General features: G+C 34.9%; 1 protein-coding gene across 1 annotated transcript in view; it reads right to left on the reverse strand.

Moving 5' to 3' along the window:
* Nucleotides 1-15,899, reverse strand: part of B3GLCT (beta 3-glucosyltransferase) — a 63,524-nt gene that overhangs the window by 24,103 nt on the left and 23,522 nt on the right. The window contains exons 3-5 of the mRNA XM_088051297.1: nt 15,280-15,341; nt 13,028-13,067; nt 10,118-10,227 (exon numbers count right to left, since the gene is read on the reverse strand). Of these exons, the coding sequence (XP_087907423.1) occupies nt 10,118-10,227; nt 13,028-13,067; nt 15,280-15,341 (212 nt within the window). The remainder of the gene's footprint in view (nt 1-10,117; nt 10,228-13,027; nt 13,068-15,279; nt 15,342-15,899) is intronic.

A 15,899-nucleotide genomic window follows, 5' to 3' on the forward strand; every position in this document is an offset into this window, starting at 1 on the left:
CACTGCCCACAGGAGCATGGCACTCACCACAGCATTCAGGGGAACAGCACTTTGGCTTGGCACAAAACTTCACATGAAACACTTAGGAAAGAGCAAAAGGTTAGCAAAAGAGGTGGGTTGAGATCAGCAAATCATGGTAGGTTGAGGAGTGGTTTAAGCCCAGCTGGAAATTAGGCCCACTCAACCCCTCTCTTCCCCTATCCTAGCTAAAACCAGGACAAAGAGGAAAAATCATCAGTAAGTACAGGGGGGAAAGGGAGTTGGTCACTTGTAACAAATTGCTGGTCAGGACACTTGTCTGGCCATGCCCTGCTCTGATCACTGCAGTCTGTCTTGTCTTCTCCTTAAATTTCACTTCTAACTCCTGGGCAGGAGGCTTTGTGTGTCTGTATTTGGAGGTCTGTGTTCCCACAACCAGAGAGAGGTCCAAGCCCTAATCCTTTTCTGCTTACAGCTTGCATGTGCCAAACATTCCTGCTTGATGAATGCTTTTTGAGAACTATGACATTAACATAAAAATCACACTTAAACACAAAAAATAATTTATTTTCTAAGAAAAGCTCTAAAATAAATTTTACACTATTTGCTGACTGTCAAGTTTAAATCCTTTTTAATAGCAGGTAAGCACAGCACCTAGAAATACATAAAAACTACAAATTTCATACAGTAAACATCTCTACCACTCTAAGGAATAACTGTGTCTCTCAGGAATGCATTACAATCTTATACAAAGTAAGAATTTATGCTATTGGAATGACCCAAATTGAAAAGAAACAATGCCAAAACTCTAATTTGGAACAGGATATTCAGCTGCATCTCACAAATCAGTATTTCTGATTTAAAGTTCCAGTTCAAGCCAACCTAACAAATATACTGGCTTTCAGTTTACTGAAAAACCAAAAGTTCAGAGTTTTTTTGTGGAAGTGGCAAATCTTAGTCATAGTATTCTCAACATCTTGTATTTCACTAAAATGTGAAAATGGTAAAATTTACTTTGGTATAGTTTTATCTTTATTGATTTTATTTACTTAGATTTATTTACTTTAATTTATTTTTGGTTTAACTTTATGGTAAAACTATAAAATTATGCTTACTTATGGGACTGCAGAGAGGAAGACAAAAGGGCAGACCTCTGTCTTTACAAGAACATTTATTTTTACAAACAAAAGCAGTTACGCTAGTATTTGTAGGCAGCCATGTATTTTATGAACAATAGGATCCGGAAAAGAAAAAATTAGTTAATAATAATAATAATAATATACTCTGTCTCTATCACACTGAAGGCTGAAACTGGAGTCATTTTAGATACAAACAGCATTTACCCATGGAAAAGGTACAAAGTAAATTACATAATCTAAGTAGCTAAGTACCATATACTCAGTTATCTCCTCTTTAACAAAAAAGCCCAGCCATTTCCTTTGTGCAGAGCAAAGATGATAAAGAAAAAACACTCTCATCTTGAATTAATCCAATACTTTTACAAGGTATCTTTTCCCTTTGACATTATCATAAACCTGCTCTCTTTCTCTACCCAGCTTCCTCTAAAACTTGAAAATACATGTCCTGCATGATCCTTTCCTTCCATTCATCCATAACCACGCATCAATTCTAATAAAGGAGATGCTTAAAGCACACTGTAAAGGTAAAACAGCCTCTTTCAAAAATACAGGACGGTTTCTGTTGCTTTTTCTTTCTCATTTTATGTATTTTCACTCTGAACCTAGTGGAACTGGGCTGACCTACTCATTTTATTTATTCTGTCTTCAGTACAAGGACAGAACAAAAAAGCCAAACGTACTTGGTGTCAGTTTTGAGGAGTGGAAGGGCACGTGCAGTCAAGGTAATGAAATGTAACTTGCACACTGTGCTTGTCTATCTCATAAAACTCTCCCACAAATGCATCCATGGCCTGTAATGCATTCACTGGTTATTCTAGCTTGGAACTATTTTTTTCCACAGTTACAAAGCACATCTGTTTTCACACATACCAACCATTTCACATAAGACACAAGTAAAGTATCTTATAATCTAAATAAAATAATTTAATCACTTTTTGAAGACTGAGAAACTATCCCCACTCTCACAACTGAGCTGACTTTAAAGGGCAAAACCAAGAAATTGCTTGTGGTTGGAAATACAATGTGAGAGTACATACTCCATGTATGAATATGAGACATTTTTACTCCAAATACCACCTACTCTATCAGCACAGTGATACACAGAATACAATTGCAAACTATATGTAAAGAAAAAACTAAGTGTGAATAAAGGGGTTAGATCCACATTTTCAAACCAATTCTAAAAGGACACAGACTGACAGAGCCTCATTTGTACCTTAGAACCATCTAGTATTTTTTATGTAAGTTTAAGTATGAAGATGCTAATGACACAACCAATTTCACACCATGTCATCGAGAGACCTCTGGTTCTTGAATCTAAATATCGATAGTTCTCTTCATTAACATGCAAAAACTTGGGTGGAATAGCATATCCAGTAAAGAAAAGGTAATTCAGAATGAAAGAATTAAGAACTGAGTAAAGGAATCATTAACCTGAAACAAGTATCTGTATTCTTTCTGCATTACATGCAATTTCATATTAATCTACCAAATCCTTTCTGAGAAATGTGCAATTTATAGAGAACAAAACTGTACAATGTAAAAACAAAGAAAAATGTTAACATTTCACAGACTACAAGGTCAAAATGGGCTTCTGTATGCACCCAGGATGGCAGAGATCAACCCCAGCTAAAATGGGATTTCCAGGCTAGGTCACATCCTGTATAATCCTGTAGCAGAACTGCGTTTGCTTTGTTTTTCTACAAAAGATTTCACTGAATTTCATCTAAGCATAACCAAACCTTGCCCTAAGTGTATTCTTTTGTGAGAACACACTTTATTAGAACACAACTCAAACTAGATCTTGCTCAGCACTATTAATTATATGTCCTGTGTGACATGATTTTGCAAGTATGACATGGATACGGAATTGCAGTGAAATACAAAACACGACAGTAATGTGTTCATTGTTTTATTACTGAGTCACCTGAGCAGAGCAAAAAGCCATGTTGGAATACACCAGAGAAAAATGAAGTAGTGTATGGGAATTTGCTGCTAATGAGTCCAGTTTGCTGATATTTGAAGGTGTCTTGCATAGATCATCTCTGTGCTTTGTGCTTATTAAACTGCCCCATGAAGGCCAGAGCCAAGGGGCAGGAGTGGGGATCTTAAACCCTGAGCACTGGTGCTCAACTGCACAGCTCCAGAATCAGAAATGCTTTCCTATCTCTCCAAACCCTACAAGCACATAAGAACATTTTCCCAACTCTCTTTATCTTCTTTTCAGCAATCAATCCTAAGACACAGAGTTAGCCTACCTTCTCAGCCTTCCCTTGGGAGGTTAAATAAGCCAAGCTCTTACAGTCGTCTATTATGACTGTTATGACAAAGTAGAGCTGTTGAATACATACTGAAGTCTCCCTACAGCTTTACTTTCAAAAACATGACAATTCTGTAGACATCCTGAAGGATTTCCAAAGGAAGTAATACCAATAGCAATAGTTAAAAGAGTAATAGCAAACCTCCTACCCCTAAACCCAGCGGGTTAGACAATTTAATGGAAACTGCCAGCTTCAAACATCATACCAAACACTACATCTTCTCTACATTCTAGCAATTTTCTTAAATATTGAAAATTACCATGCACATTTCAAATATTTTTCATGTTTTAAAGACATAAGCATCAATTCTATCAGAACCTCATTTCCAAGAACTCAGGACAAAATATTATTTCAGTAATCCCATTCAAATAAAATTCATGGGTGATTTAAAGTACTATTTTACAATGCCACTGTAAAATAACTTTGCTTCTGTTTAACACATCAGTTATTTAAGAGCTTCTCCAAAGTTGTCCAGTCAATTTAATTCCTTGCTCTGTTTCTCCATTTAGGCTTCATTCATAGAATTGTAGAACAGTTTTGAGTTGGAAGGAACCTTTAAAGCTCTAATTCAAGCCCCTCCAGTGAGCAAGGACACCTTCAGCTACCTCAGATGGCTCAGAGCCCCCACCAAAATGATCTTAAATGTTTCCAGGGATGGGATATCTACCACCTCTCTGGCAAACTGTCAGTGTTTCATCATCACTGTAAAAAATTTCCTCCTTATGTTGAGTCTGCAACTACTCTCCTTCAGTTTACAAACTTTACCCTTTTTCTTATAATTACAGGCCCTCTAAAAAGTCTGTTCCCATCTTTCTTTATAAACCCCCATTAAGTACTGAAAGGCCACAATAAGGTGCAAAAACCTTATTTTTTTTTTTATATTATAATCCACAACAACAAAACCCATGTTTCTAATAAGGAATGGTTTCCAATAATCTTTTGCTCCTCAGGACGCCTAAAGTAATACAGTATAATGTACTACTTTCCATTAGAGATAATTTCTACTTCTGTTCTACTCTCACATGCCCAGTTATTTTAAAAAAGAATTGAGTTTTCATAATATATTACATTTCATTTGAGAGAGTTCAGTGAAAGGCCATAGCATCACCCTGCTTTCACAAATCAAGAGCAAGTACTGCATGCAAATTAACAAATTAGACCTTATTTTGTAAAAAGACAAATAAAAAGACGTGGAAAAAAAATCTGGAAAAGTTTTGAGTGCTTATAAATGCTACCACAGATGTGTATAATAAGACAGTAGCCTAGGATGACAACAATATATTGCAGTAAAATGCCATTTGTTTGCTGTTCACTTGAGTGAATAAAAGGCAGCAAGGAATAGTTTCTCCACAGCTCACAGTTTACAAGAATTCTAAATAAATGCAATCATACAAAAGACAGATGTGGTATACAGTACATAGCTATTATTCATGAAAGCCAAAATTAAAGATGAACTACTATAATTATGTTATCAACTGGTCTGAGTAAGATCTTTGTTTAGAATGTGTTTAAGATAAGATTTTAGTATTTTAGTTGATAATATTAGCATGTAAAGTGAGTTTTTGCTTAAAAGCAAAATCTTTGTCAATCCCAACTAGTGCATAAAAACACTTCAGGTTGGATATCAGGACAAGTTCATTCACTGAAAGAGTGATTAAGCATTGGAACAAGCTTCCCAGGGCAGCAGTGGGGTCACCATCCCTGGAAGTGTTCAAACAACTGAGCAGATGTGGCACTTCCTGATATGCTTTAATGGGTGTGGTGGCATTCAGTCAAAGACTTGATGATTTGGAGATCTTTTCAACCTTAATGATTCTATGATTCAAGCAATGAAATTAAGAAATGTACAGGGTTCAGCTGCTTCTTTTAATACCAATAAGATTAGCAGTGTAAGTAGATTTTTATATTCATGGAAAGCCTGAAGCATCTTTCACTGACAGCAAGATGGAGACAGTTGTCTCCCAAACAAAATCACTGTGATATATGGGGGAGCAGGTCCCTTCCCCACAACAGGCTCTGGCCAAGTAAATCTAATGTACCTTTTTTAACTAAGGCAGAAGAGAAGGAAGAGCAGAGCAGAAAGAAGCTTCCGCAAGGCAAGAAATTTGGTGAATGTATTTCAAGTACCAGTACAGATGCTCAGAAGAATTTACAAGAATAAAACAACTGTCACCAGGTAATGATTTTAATCTGATGATTTAGTAATTCTACTCTCATGTATACTTGAGCACTCTATTCAAAGATAACTGAGCAATTTTAATATAGCCAACAGCAGTGGAGGAGGAAGCTTTATAGCAATCTCTTATTCTTTACTAAGAAAACAAATATCTTAGTAAAACGGGTTTGTTCAAATCTTATTAAGTATGCAGAGATTGCTGCTGGAGAGGCTGAGAGATACTTAGCCTAAAGCACTTTAAACTTCTGAATTTCTTGTATATATTTTGCCCTAACGTGACAGGACATCTCTGTGAGGTGACAGGTCCTATTTTCTGCATTAAAAAAAGCGAAGGACGTTACCACATATTTGACTGGTAAAAGCAGCTATATAAAAATGGTGTATGATGTGTAAGGCAGGGCTGAGGGGAGCCCATTCACCACTACTAAAACATTTAAAAGAGCTCATTAGTGCAGAATTATCCGACTTCTACAAATTCCTTCAAATCTGCTGAGCATCCATTAGAGGAAAAAGATCCTGTTCACCTTCCAGCACTGAGAGTAGGTAACTTTTACAGTTTCAACAGTTAATGAGCTAGACATCAATTCTGCTGATACCAAAGCCAGCAATTGTCAAAAGGATGCCAGTACCTTTGCAGAATGAGAATCAAGGGTGTAGTAGAAAGTCAAAGATCAAACAATTAAAACAAAAAAGCTAGAATAGCTGGAGGAAAGCAAAGATAAAACAAAAGTCACTCAAATGTGTAAAGCCCTGTAAGTTGACCTTGAAGAGATTTAAGAGAACTCCAAAATACATTTTCAAAACTAAACAGTACCTTTTGTACACTTTTCCTGGAACAGTTTCAAAAGATTTTATTTTGATTGCACCTCATCTTTCAAAACAACAGTTTAGAAGCATTTCACAACTTGAGCACCCAAATATTGAAGCCTCAGAATGAGCAGTTGCACTTGAAAATGTAAATCCTAAAGGAATGAAGCATTATGAAGAAAAACAAAGAAAAATGGCCAAGTCCATACTGATACTAGGCAATGTGTGCAAGCAAAATAAGTAGCACAACATAAAACAAACACAGGTGCTAACATGGATAACCAAGTAGAAATAGGAACTTCATATACTGACCACTTATTAGGGTTTTATACTGCAAGTTCTCCCCACATAATATAAGTGTACTTTTATGGACAGATTAGGAAAATAAACGTAAATATTGAAGTTGTGGATGATGTTGCAAACACAAGAATGAATAAATCCTTGTAAAAAAAAAAAAAGCAAGCTGTCGCTAGGAAGTAAACGAAGGGCACACTATTATTTTACACAAAAAACCAAAGAGAACCGATCTAGTAATACTGAGAAATCAAAAAGTTTAAAGCTTTTGAAGTTAAAACATACCTGTTTTAATTTAAAAAATAGAGTTGATCATGATATGGTGGAAAACCTTGCCATAAAGACAAACTATTGCAGCCACAGAGATGGAGGGGCAGGTCAGAATGGAGCCCAACACTTCACTTAAATATAATCTGTTAAACCTTGTTAAAACTGCAGGATCAAAAAATGTATTGCCTGATCAGTCTCAGATGGAAAGCGGCTTCCAGGAAATGGGAAGTCATTACAGGAGGGAGAGAAGAAAACAGGGTTTTCATACTAGAATCCTGAATTTGAGCAAGTAACTGAAGATTGAAGCAATAGGTATATTACAGATTGCATTGAATTTATGACATTAATTCTGAACAGTCTCAAGCAAATTATGTCAGAACTCATACTTCACATCATCTATTACTCACATGGAAGTATGTGATACTCCTTTTCATTTTCCAATACTACATGGTATCCATTTTAAATTATTCTTACTTTATTGGCTTTTTGTTTCAGTGTTTTGGTTTTTTATTGTATAGTTTGCTTTTTTTATTGTAACTCCATAATGAACAGTATTAATTTGCTTTAGTTCTTCTGGTTAATAAACATAGGACCCCATTTGATCTCTACACTTTTAAGGAAAAACTTTAGTTTTTTGAATTGGTCAAGGGTGTTCAATGTAAGAATCCTCAAGGACCCAAAGCAAAAAAATCTCCCACTCTACTAGACCAGCTTTCATAGGGAAATATACAGACTTCTGTCTTCTAAACAGCATCACAATCACAGGCAACTAAAAAAACACTGCATCTAAACCGGTAATTTTTCAAAAGATTTATTTTACCTGTTTTCTCATTTAACTGCAATAGCCAAAAAGTAATCCTGATTTTGACTTTTTTAAGACAGAAAGGGCATAGTCCCAAGTATTACCATTTTACACTCCCAAAAGCTTCTTTATTCTTATTTGGTGCTTCTTACAGAGGTCTAATTTACAGAGGTAAAATGTTCAGGAATCTCAGAAAACTAAGAAGATTGGTAGAAACTGTTGTGAATTTTTGCCATTGCTAAATTCTAACTGAAGCGTTTTGCTAATATTCAATAAATCGCTTTGGAACATGTTTCTATGCAAGAACAAAATTCTGATATCTACTGGTGACCAGAATTACAGATTGGTTTCACATTACAAAAATGTTTTAAGTACGTAATAACAGAAAATAAATGGACAAATTACTTGTAAAGATTAATGTCAGTAACTTAATCCATTTTGAAATGAAACATATATGCTGGTCTAATGAAATCTAGCAGTTGGATTCCATTTCTCATTTTAAACTAGCAGAAAATAACTAATGAGACCTTATGGAATAAACATCTATTGCCCGGGCCTGTAACAATGGAGGAGTGAACCTGATGACTCGGTCTTTTGTTTTCATGCAGCAGAAGGATTTAACTTTTCATTGCCTGAAACTAATAATTTCATATGTCTTCTTTGCAGTGAAAAATGCCAACTTCAAATGTTGGTTTGTAGGATTGCAGAGATCTCCACAATCAGCATTACTGGGTAGTGTCTCACAGTGGCATTGTCAGTTGACCAAAATAATCAAGATGTACCAAGAACCTGCTGGTTATGCCTGTTTATTTTTTTTTTTTTGCTATACACTGATGGAGTTCCCCTTATCCCAAGTTTCAGATATGAGATTATTGGTGGGATTTCCATCACTGCTTCTCTTAAGACACCATGACTGCTGTTGAAGAGGTAACCTTTAATACTTGAAAAGCATCACCATTTCAGCATTTCAATAAAGGCATCTCCTTAATTAGGCAATAAAGGTTCTTAAAAGCCAGGTCAGCTTCAGGTACAACTCTGATTATAAAAAGATTTCACCTCTCTCCCACAAAACATGCTTATATTTCAGCCTCACTGAAACCATTTGTACTTCTGCTTACTGGACTTTTCATTACTCATATTCTGCAACATCAGTTTCAGAACTCAACTAAAATCCTTGGGTTTAAGGACTGGCACCATAATCTTCTCTGCACACATTGTATCTGAATACTTGTCTCAATTCTGAAGAGGACTCTGAAAGAGGAGAACTCTGGAGAACAAATGCTGTTCACATGACTGTGATCATTAAGGGATTAAAAATTGCATTTAGAATGGATTTAATTACAACAGGTTTGATAAGCTTGGATAAATGAAGACTAAAACATCCAGCAATCTGATTTAGGCACTACAAGACTAATATACATAAGACAATTTACAAAAGATTCCTTTTTCCTTTACAACAAAGAGCGTGGAAATGAAAAATAGGTCAAATAACCTCACAGCAAGCTATTTCATATCAGGGGATGTATGCCACTCTTAAATTTTTCTTAATTTTATGAAAGACAAAGAAAATAAAGCATTGTTTATGCATACTGAATTTCCATTGTAAGTTTCTTAAAAACCTCTTCTCTCTAGGCTTAAGCTTGACAAATCAAATTTCATGTTAGAATGTAAAGTACAACATGCAGCTCTCAGGTCAGTGTGAGCCACCAGCACCAGGCAGAGTGCTCAGTGTGCAGAGGGGTGGCAGAGGAACAAGGAAGAGTTAGGGGAGGCACTGCATCACAGAGGGATGGGGCAAGAGGTGTGTGGAGGGCTGCTGCTGCAGGAAGGGAGGAATTAATGCCCACACACGCATTTCTGTTCTAATGCCACAATGTCAACTGTGCAATGGAATTCTGACAAAATCTACATTACAGCACATTCACTGGCTCTATTAAAATACTCACCTAAAATTATTCTAACTAATAATTAAATTGTTATGTTTTTCACTTCATAAAGAATGCATCTTTTTTTTTTTTACTTTTTTTTTTTTGCAAACACACTAAAGTCATATTGGAAAAATGCCTTTTCCATATCTTTCTTGCCACTTTTGCATCAAATGGCATCCAAACAATAACAGCCATTACACATCAAGTTGAAATTAAAAGTAGTGATAAATCATAGAATACGATCAGTAAATAACCATTGAAATAGTTTTTTATAAGCACACAGAAAGATTACCATAAGAAATAAAATGGAATTGAAAAAAGGCACAACAAACCGCAATATTTTTAGTAAAATGGAGTAATAGCATATATAGCAAGGTGCACTTAATATTATCTCAACATACCTTTCCAAGATCTACAGCCTGTTTCAAAATATCTCTTTTTAGATCTTCTGCTCTCTTGGAATGAAATGAATTACTTTGACTCTGTATGACAAATACTATTCCTTTTAATTCTGTAAACAAGAAAATGAGAAGATTTAAAATAAAAGAAATAATTTTCTGATTTGCTCCAAAGCTAGTGAGGACCCAGGTGTATGTGGGAATCTATTACACAGTAAGCTATTCCTTTAATTATACAAACAATTCATGAAATAGTAAAAAGGCATTATTTAACGCACACACACACAAATCCAAACCAGCCCTTTTCAAGATTCATTTAAAAATCATCTCACTCGTGTCTTCACAGTGTTTAAAGGCATCTTAACCAAAAACTTTAAGCAGGAGAGAAGATTGTGGGAAATCTAAAAGAAAAGAGTGAAGTAGCATTGCAAATGTTTGTGGATTACAAAAGTGCCTATTAAAATACAAGTAAATTATGAAGCAGGTAGCCAAATTTTCTTGATGATAGGAGACAGAATAATCCCTCAATAGTTGGAAATCTTAGAAAAACAGGGAGATATGATCCCATTCAGAAGCAGAGCACAGCAGACAACAAAGGATGAGAAGACAAAAGGAAAAGGACAGATGCCTTTTCAAGGCATCGACTCTTCACAAGCTTGATCTATGCTGTTTAACCCACTCAAACCTGTGAACTAAGTATCAATCAGTGAGGAGTAACACATGATACTGCGACTTCTGTTTGTGTGGCCACAAAAAGCTGAACTCTACAGATACTATGTAGACAATGTACCAGGAAACTCAGAATATAACAATTTAAGGCAGCACCACAAGGAAGGAAATTAATACCAAAGAGATCTGTACAAAATGTTGAAAATTGTGGAGAAGGAACAAAGTTCACACCAAAAATAAAAAAGCTAATTTGAAAAATGGAGTAAAATGAATGATGGACAATGGAACAAAGATGGAGAAAAACTGAAGGAAGAAGGGAAGAAGGAAAGTCTGAAGAAGGAAAGAAGTAATAAGGAAAAAGAGTGAAACTGAGCCCATGAAGAAGGATCACAAGGAAAACATTGTGAACAGAAAGAGCATCAACCACAAATACCTGCACTAAAGTTATGAGAAGACTGCTATGTCTAACACCTGAGGATCGATTACATTGCTTTGCTCCTCTGAACAGTTATTTGTTAATTTAAGCTTATGACAGCTCAAAACCGCAGTTACGTGTTTTTCTACTTTTCCCTCAATAGCATTTCCCCTCAATTTATTAGCTTATTCATCAAGCCATTGTCAAATTGTGTGAGATTTCTGATGATATATTATGGAGATTGAATAAGCATTGGTTTAGATATCAGTACTCATTTCACATTTTTCCCACAGAGTATAGGAATCAACAGTGTTCATGTTCATCAACCACCAAACAAACTGCTTAAAAATCTCATGCATAATAAAAACTTCTGAATAGCAACTAATTGCTACCTAGCAAGAACTTTGCTAGATTTCCTGTGCAAAAATTAAAATCAGTGTGAGAACTGAAACTACACTTCATTGATGCTAATGAGAGTCAAAGGGCTAAATCTACATGCACAACACCAAAAACACCCACAGAGACAAAAAGCAAACACTGCCTTGTTTTTATGTAATTGCTGTTTTAGTACCAGTATATTTACAGATATGGAAGCATTGGAATTACACTTACTTTCACTTATGGTACATTTAACAACACCTGTGATATCCCACAATAGCATACTTTCTAGGGGTGAGATAACATCTACTTTGATGATTAAATCAAATGAAAATAGTTTCCTTGGCTGTACGTAGTTTAAAATAGTTAATAAAAGACATATTTAGAGTATGAAAATGTCAACAAAAAATAGTTACAATATTGAACACCTCAATTGTTTCTCAAGCTGAGAAACACCCAATGAAGCAAGAGAAAGCACAGTCTTTTGAAAGATTAATATTCAAATGTGCTACTAATCTGTATATAACAGTTCAAAAGAGGAGAATGAAGTATCAGAAGAACTAAGAACCATCAAGAACTACATCCTGTTTCAAGCCCTTACATTTTACTTATAGAAATGGGTTAAAAGACCTAAAAAAAACCCCTCAAACCAAAATAATTTAGCAAGAGGCAAAAAAATGATGTACTGCATCAACCCAGCAGTCAATCTAGTCCAGTATATTTTTTAAACAGTAGTACTAGGAAAGAGTACTTGGGGACACCACAAAACTTTCATTTTCTCCAGTGCTCCTCATACCCTCACAGCATTGATAAATATTATATTAAGGAAATGCCAGAAGACAGACATAATTAAGCTGGGTCCTTTTAGAAAAAGCAGAGCCAAGTCCTGAGGGCTTAGCAGAGCGAGAAGTCCACGGTTACAGTGCAGAGAATGCAAGTCAGGTTCGTTAACTTTTTGCCAGAAGGACATCAGGCTTGTCTTCAGAAAAGGCAGAATCTTGCTGGATTTTTATTCTCATTATTTATCAAGTGTCCAGCAACAAAAAGTTGTTTTACTGCTATTTTACCTATTATTGCTTGACAGGCTTCTTAAATATTTGCTTTGAGTTATTATAATTTATTATATTACGAAGTTATTATCAGTTGTTACAAGCAAGTTATTAACTGTTATTACAATTAGTGGCTACCAAAATGGTAAAATTCAGTTTCCTCTTAAATTGTTATAAGAACAGCTACTGTCATTAAATTTTATATTAAACTATAGTGCACTACAAAGAGCAATTCATCCTTTTCAAAGTGCAAGTGCACATGTTCACAAAAAAACTTAACTACAAGAACTGCAAGTACAATCAAAGATTTTGAATTTTCTGTTTGATGAGGCTACATGAACCAAGAAAAGGAAAAATACAAACCAACAAAGTATTTGTGAAACAGCACTATACTCTACTTACCTCTGCCTATTTTACTAATTGTTCTACTTTTTTCAGATTTCTAGAAGAAAGAAAGAAAAAAACCAATAAGAATATACACAAGGCCTCAAATATTTCTACAGAAACACACTATGAGTCAAAGTACTCATCAGTTTATAATGTATACATTGAGGTTTTAACTCAAAAACTAATATGAAAAATAAAGTAAAATGTTATTCATCATCATGATTTGCAAGAGACATCCTATATGCTTGCATACTAGTGCTCAGAAAATAGAGTAAGAAAAAAAAAAAAAGAGGAAGTGTTTTTCCATAACTCAGTTTATACCAGAGCTCTTTAGATTATTACTAACAATGTCTGGTTTTTTTTTTATTATGTATCTCCTGAGCAGTAAGTTTGGAATGCGGAGCTCCACAATAAAAACACACCTGTTCAGTATGGAAAAAACCCCAACATACTCTATTCATTTAATCTACTAGCAAGCTTCTATCAAAACACAATTCTTAAAGGAAGATTCAAATGCAATTTATATCAAGACAAATATCAAAAGATTGCTGCACATAACGTGACTCCACTAGAATTTACTCATCTATCACAAACATCAGGTATCTGCACTGCCTAGAAAATTGTAGGAAGGAAAACAGAGCCTTCATTGGTTACACAATTTATCCCAGGTGAAAGCACCCCAGTGCTTTGGTTTGTCCACATGAAAAAACAAACTCATCTTTACTAATTGTATAAGAATGTTGTAGGATTTACCTTGGTTCCTGTGTTTTAAGATTTTCAGATAGAAAAGCCATACATATCATCGTTAATAAGCTCATACATTGTTTTCCTACCCTTGAGACAAGTTCTATTTTTAAATACTTAACCCTCTCCCTTTTTTTAAATATCAGATCTATGTAATCCTTTTAGCTCTACTTGCATCAGATGATCTTTCCTCTGACTATTACACTGAAATGAGTAAGCTCCAACTTCCCTGGTAGCCATCTGTAAAACCTCTTCAAAAAATACTGCAACTACATCCATTCTTATGACCCTTTTCCTGCTGCCTGGGTCAATAGAATTTAAAAGATTTCTTATAAGATTAATTTATTTTGATATCTATACACAACACTGTTATTATATAGCACAGTAAGTTAACATTCTAAGCTAACCTGTATCAGAAAAAAACATAGGAAGGTTGATTTTCCATGCAAACAAAAACCTATGTGTTTTGTGCTACACTGTGTGAATAACAAGTCATATTTAAAATTACTTCTATTAAAACACAAAACAATTGTTGCCTGTTATATTCCTGTTAATGTTATTTAAAAAAAAAAAAAAAAAAGAAAAGGAAAAAAAAAAGATATTTTGGCCTGAAGAGTTCTAGGAAGCACCTCTGACTTGATCTGATGGAAGGTTTTGAAACTCTAAAATAGTAGGAGAGCCTTCATAAATTATATCTTATATAAGAAGGGTAACAGCTGGATTGAGACAGTAATGGAATTCAACAAACAGCAACCTATTAGTAATGACAACAGAATGACATGACCAAGTTTCCCAGATGCTGCAGCTGATCAGCAGTTTGCAATAGGGATATTTTTCACTTAGAAAAATTACTGTAGTTACAGCAATCATCATCAAAACCAAAAATTATTTAGAAATATGTACTTCTGACTATACTTTTATTGTATTTGATGTCAGATCACTAGATCTAAATGGCAGCTACAAATTCTAGATATTGATTCATTCCAGTCTTTTATTTTCCTTCCTTGAATTTCTTTTATACTTAGACAAATATCTGTTACAAATAGGTACTCATATAAAAATAGTAATCAGAGGTCTGTCAAAGGACATGCATGCATACACACCTAACACTCAGTATGCAATTTAAAGCTAGGACTGGCTCTGACCATTAGTTCTCCTAATCTGGTTAATTTGAAATTTCATGTGTGAGCTTTGCTTGAGCCGTGACTTGAGTGGTAATATGTAATAATGCTAATTTGGCAGAGAGGCAGCCATTTCCCTCTCAATATATTATATATTTAACAAAACCAAGAAGAAAAGAAAACCTGTCTTTGAATAATAAAGGTTATATACTCAAAAACTTTTCTCAACAGGGATAGCACTAAGAACTGATATGACACAGAACAGAAAGACAAATTTGGTACTACTGAAGTCAATAATTAAATAATCAATGCCACAGATATTAGGCTTTCTGCTCAGGTCTATTCTAGCTTATTTTATAATGTCTGTAAAATGTTCCTGCTCTAGCAATTAAAATTTATTACCTGCAGCACTGGTAGTTCAGTCTCATCTTCTGCACCTTCAGCAACTACACTTACAGCAAAAGCTGAAAGAAAAAAACAGACTTTTTTCATATTACAGGAGCTCACTTTCACAACTGATGAAGTTCTGCAGCAAAAAATACCTCTATTTTCCCCCTCCCCCCACGAATTAGGTAGATTTGTCACATTAAATGATACTGTATTTGGAGTAATCTTTGTGAACATGAGTCTCTTCACAGAGAATCTATACATTTGCTGCCTGACAATTCCCACACCATCACTGAAAAAAATCACTCTGATATGAAGCCAATTCTTTTTTGGCTTCAAGGCAAATAAATCCCTTAAAAAAAAAAAAAAAAAAAATCTGCTCAGTCCAGTAGCTCACTTGATAACAGCCTACCACATGAGAGACCTGCAGTCCACTGTCTTTGGGTTAAAGTTTGTATTTCCAAACATGTATTTCTCTTGGAGCCACAGAAACTGACAGTGGCTGATAGAAATTTCTATCAAAAATGAAGGTGACTATCATAGGCTTTGAATGCCATCTTTGAACAGGAGTCAAACTTTTAAATGTCTGAGACCCAAATAAATGTTTACAAAAAGAACAGAGACCCCCACAGAGC

The sequence above is a fragment of the Pseudopodoces humilis genome, chromosome 2 (genome assembly GCF_049639895.1).
Source record: "Pseudopodoces humilis isolate 2021_Gansu_Grassland_sample_001 chromosome 2, ASM4963989v1, whole genome shotgun sequence".
Classification (NCBI taxonomy): domain Eukaryota; kingdom Metazoa; phylum Chordata; class Aves; order Passeriformes; family Paridae; genus Pseudopodoces; species Pseudopodoces humilis.